The sequence below is a fragment of the Ostrea edulis genome, unplaced genomic scaffold (genome assembly GCF_947568905.1).
Source record: "Ostrea edulis unplaced genomic scaffold, xbOstEdul1.1 scaffold_68, whole genome shotgun sequence".
In the NCBI taxonomy this organism is placed as follows: domain Eukaryota; kingdom Metazoa; phylum Mollusca; class Bivalvia; order Ostreida; family Ostreidae; genus Ostrea; species Ostrea edulis.
In genome coordinates, this window is record NW_026606041.1 from 40,952 (window position 1) to 45,010 (window position 4,059).

Consider the following 4,059-nt stretch of genomic DNA (forward strand, 5'->3'; position numbering starts at 1 on the left):
TTTAAAGTTTTTAACCATATCCTGAGATTCATCAAACGATGTTCAGGTATTTAAACAATGCGGTACACAATTAAGTTGTGGACCTGGTGACAGAAGGTGCTGATCTCTTTCAAAACGTTGTGTCGCAACAATTGCAGATTACTATCTAAGAAGGATAAAGATTTAGACAATTACTCGATTCCCATCAATAAACGGTTTAGAGTGCACAAAACAAGTCTATTCTGGGCTGAGATGGAGTAAAACGTGATTCACTTCATGAATAGGGGTGCACTCCGGCAAATACCAAACCTGCACAACAATTTTCCTGCACCAAGGCCTACAAACAACACGCATTAAATATCGTCAATATTTGTGATATTATAGATATTGTTTTTCTTCCAGAACATCAAAGAATATAGTTTAGTATTTCCTTATAAAATAAACTCGCTAAAATTAGGAGCATTCTTTACGCTTAAATACCCATCTAGAACAATCAACAATTTTATCCCCGTGTTTCAAAAGAAAGCACCCCACAGAGTATAGATTTCATTATGGAATTCACCCCCGTGATCCAGTTTAAGGACCGCCTACAGAAAAGACTGTACGTATTCACAAATGAACACAGCCCATCCTAATCTACAGAAAGGCCAGCTACGTCGGTTTATTAAAGGAACTCGATAATCACAAGAGTCTTTTTTCGGTAATGAGGAAAGAGGAAATGTGCAACTTTACACCCAGATTTGTTTTGACCTGGACTTTTTAGACACAGCCATGGTTCAAGGTCACTTCATGTCAACTATTCAAAGTACTACAACTAAGGGAAGAGAATATGTAATCTGAATAAGAAATCTCGTGGATTTTTAAACCCTCCCTTCAAGATAAATATTATCAATCACTTTCTCAAATGCAATGGTTGGGTTGAATATACATGTATGTATGAAAGACATTATATAGAATATGGGTTGTACACGTCTGCCTTGACCTTGACTTTTCATCAGCAAGGGTCACATACACAATCACCAATTACCTATTTCAAGGTCAGACAGAGTGGAGAAGAGAATAAGACTGGACAACAGAAAAACAAAACATATATTTCAATCAAGGATTTTTTTTACGTAAAGTTTAACCCTGACATTTAAATATCATCTAAAGGTCATTACATATCATTCTGTCCTTCCTTGATTATTTACAATACACATTATAAGGGTAATGCAATCGATTCCCAAATCCAAATTTTGTTCTGCTTTCAAATGGCGCACACCACAAAGCTGTTACATCCTAGTACAAGAAGGTTAAACGTTCACTTTATTGGTCACAGTTCTTTCCGCCAGTTAGTCGCAATCCAGGGTCTGAAATACTGCACACCGCTTGTCCAAAGAAACAACTAAAACAGAAACAAACGTCAAATGGATAGCCATTCACATCTAACAATCTATATATCAATTATCCAGATATCCATAAAAACAGACCTGGCGCTCCATACATATCGTCATTGATGATAAAATTGTTGTTAATTGAAAATCGTGGAAATCGTCTATTTTAATAATTTCTTCTTTCTCCACGGAGAAAAAAAGTGGCCCATAGGTTACATCGCTAACATGAGTCATCGCATTTTCTCTAAGTTTCACCCCTGGGATACGAGTTAGAATAGGTCCTTTGTACCATTTGCTTGTCGAAAGAAGCGATTAGATGTGACAGTCCTTTGGGTGAGAACGCCAAACCCGAGGTCCCATGTCACAGCAGGTGTGGCACGATAAAGATCTCTCCCTGCTCAAAGGTCTTAAGTGCCGAGCATAGGCCTAAACTTTGCAGCCCTTTCCCGGCAATGGTGGCGTCTCCATATGATTGAAAATAAATTCGAGAGGAACGTTAAACAATATAAAATCAATCAATCTCTAGTTTTAAACCCCCTATTGTGGCCCACCCTGGTCTTAGTGGTCGTGAAGTAAACAACTTGAAAGATTTTGCACTACATGAGGATACTTGCATATTAATTTGATAAAGCGTTCTTGAGATGACGATTTGTAGAATTGTGCTTTATATCACTATGTAAAGGTTTAACCCTTTATTTCAAATTGTGGTATCCTTGTGGTTTACCGCATATTTTTCTGTGAAAATGTAACCCTTATTATAGTCCCACCTTTGCCTTAGGGTTCCTGGTTTGAACAAACTTCGTTCTATAAAGAAGTTTTCTAATCAGTTATAATAGTACAAGGTTTGAACAAGCTTGAATCCCCTTTATTCAAGGATGTTTTAGGCCAGAGACATATTCCCTCTGTTATATGTCTATGTTTGGGCTAAGCTTATGCGACATAACAGACAGAAAACAGAGAGGGAGATGTTTTCCATAGTTGCTAGATTTTGTAACCAATCCCTCTGTATATCTATACAATAAAATATATTCAAATCAGATAACAGAGAAATTTCGGTACCAGCAGTTAATTAATTTTTCAGCTCGGATGAGGTAAAACTGAGGAATCCACGGGGAAGCCCTACCTGTTTTGGTAAACCTTCCCATCTGATCCGCACACCGGCTTTTCCGTACTCTCTTTGCAGTCCATTTTCATCATGACCTCACAGAGTTTAGATTTCGTTATGGGATTGGCACCAACTTCGACAGTTACTAAAACGAAAAATGGTGGGTCCAAAGAGATTCGCAATATCTAAAGAGTGGTTACCTTTGGCAAAAACAATGTACTCACCGTGGAAACAGAACACCAGAGCTACTATCAGGCGTAAAAATGTGGAGGACATGTTGACAAGAAATAATGCACAGCTGTTGATGCATGTAAAACAGAGTGTACCTCATTTACATACACGCATTGTTTACAGTCCTTAGTTAATCAGTCGGGCAGAGCTGTTTCATATGCTGATGTGAAAGACGGTGAAGTCTTTCAAGAGCGCCACATATTGACGTGCACCAGTACGGAGTAAGTGATTTATAGCACGCCCACCTCAAGAACAAGAAATCATAACACTGAAGACCGTTTTTAAATCTCTTCACAGCACCTATCCATAATATCATAATGATTAATCAGGGCATACTCTGTATTATGTCAATGTGTCATATACGATATGGATTATATCTATGTATAGCATTAAATACATTGTATGCTATACGCACATTCACCTTCTTAACAATTTTATAATCTTAGAAACTTTCAGTATATTCTTATAATTGATTCACGTTTATGCACAATTTCTAAGTTTTTAAATAAAGGGGAAAAACAACAACATGCACATCTATATATAGTTTTAAGAAAGGATGTCCCACGTCGTACACATTTTATTTCTTTGCCATGTAGATGTATGCTTGTTGATATTCTTTGTCATGTACATGCTTGTTGATATTCTTTGTCAAGCAGTCTGTGCTCCTTTTTGACATTTGTTTCTTCTCTGAAATCTGAGAAAATCAAAGAATATGACATTTTTAGAGTAATTTGTTTTACTTAATTTGCACATATGTCTCTCATATACCTTTTTCTTCGCTATATAAGCAAATTTTCCCTTTCTGATGTCAATTTCAACAATAGCCTTTTGCATCCTTCATTTCAAAACAAGCTAGATTAACTCAATGACAGGGACGCTATCTTGAATAGTCCAGTCATTTTTTTTTTTTTTCATTTCAGTGGCGGATCCAGAGAAGAGTTCGGAGGGGGTTGGGAGTGGAACTCTCCTTTCGTCAGAATTTTTTGCTAAGAATGGTAAAAATAATTAACACATTTTGAGGGTGGAACCCCACTTTGAAAACTAAAAATAATGTTAGAATCCCCCCCTCCCTTAAAAATAATTCCTGAAAAAAAAGAAACGTTTACATATTTACCTTTTAGTATCAATTTTTCAGTGCTTTTTATATTTTATCGGACTCAGGCGGATGTTACCAGTCAGCAGGGGATGCTCACTCCTCAAGGGCACCTAATCCCGCCTCTAGTACGTCCAGGGGTCCGTGTTCGCCCGAACCTTCATTTGTATTTCTATAAGTAAAACTTCTTCGTTTGTACTGAGTACGGAACGGGCCGTCTCTAGTATATATCTTATTGTTCGTGTCGTTGGTCATCTACAAGTTACTGGGGTATATGT

General features: G+C 37.3%; 1 protein-coding gene across 1 annotated transcript; it reads right to left on the bottom strand.

Annotated features, from left to right (window-relative positions):
* Positions 1 to 1,050: 1,050 nt before the first annotated feature.
* On the bottom strand, positions 1,051 to 3,002 carry LOC125670792 (SPARC-related modular calcium-binding protein 2-like). Its single transcript, XM_048906184.2, has 3 exons — positions 2,682 to 3,002; positions 2,476 to 2,602; positions 1,051 to 1,363 (listed from the first exon to the last, which is right to left on the bottom strand). The coding sequence occupies exons 1-3, from the start codon at positions 2,731 to 2,733 to the stop codon at positions 1,285 to 1,287; spliced, it is 258 nt and encodes an 85-aa protein (XP_048762141.2). The 5' UTR covers positions 2,734 to 3,002; the 3' UTR covers positions 1,051 to 1,284.
* Between the last annotated feature and the right edge of the window lie 1,057 nt (positions 3,003 to 4,059).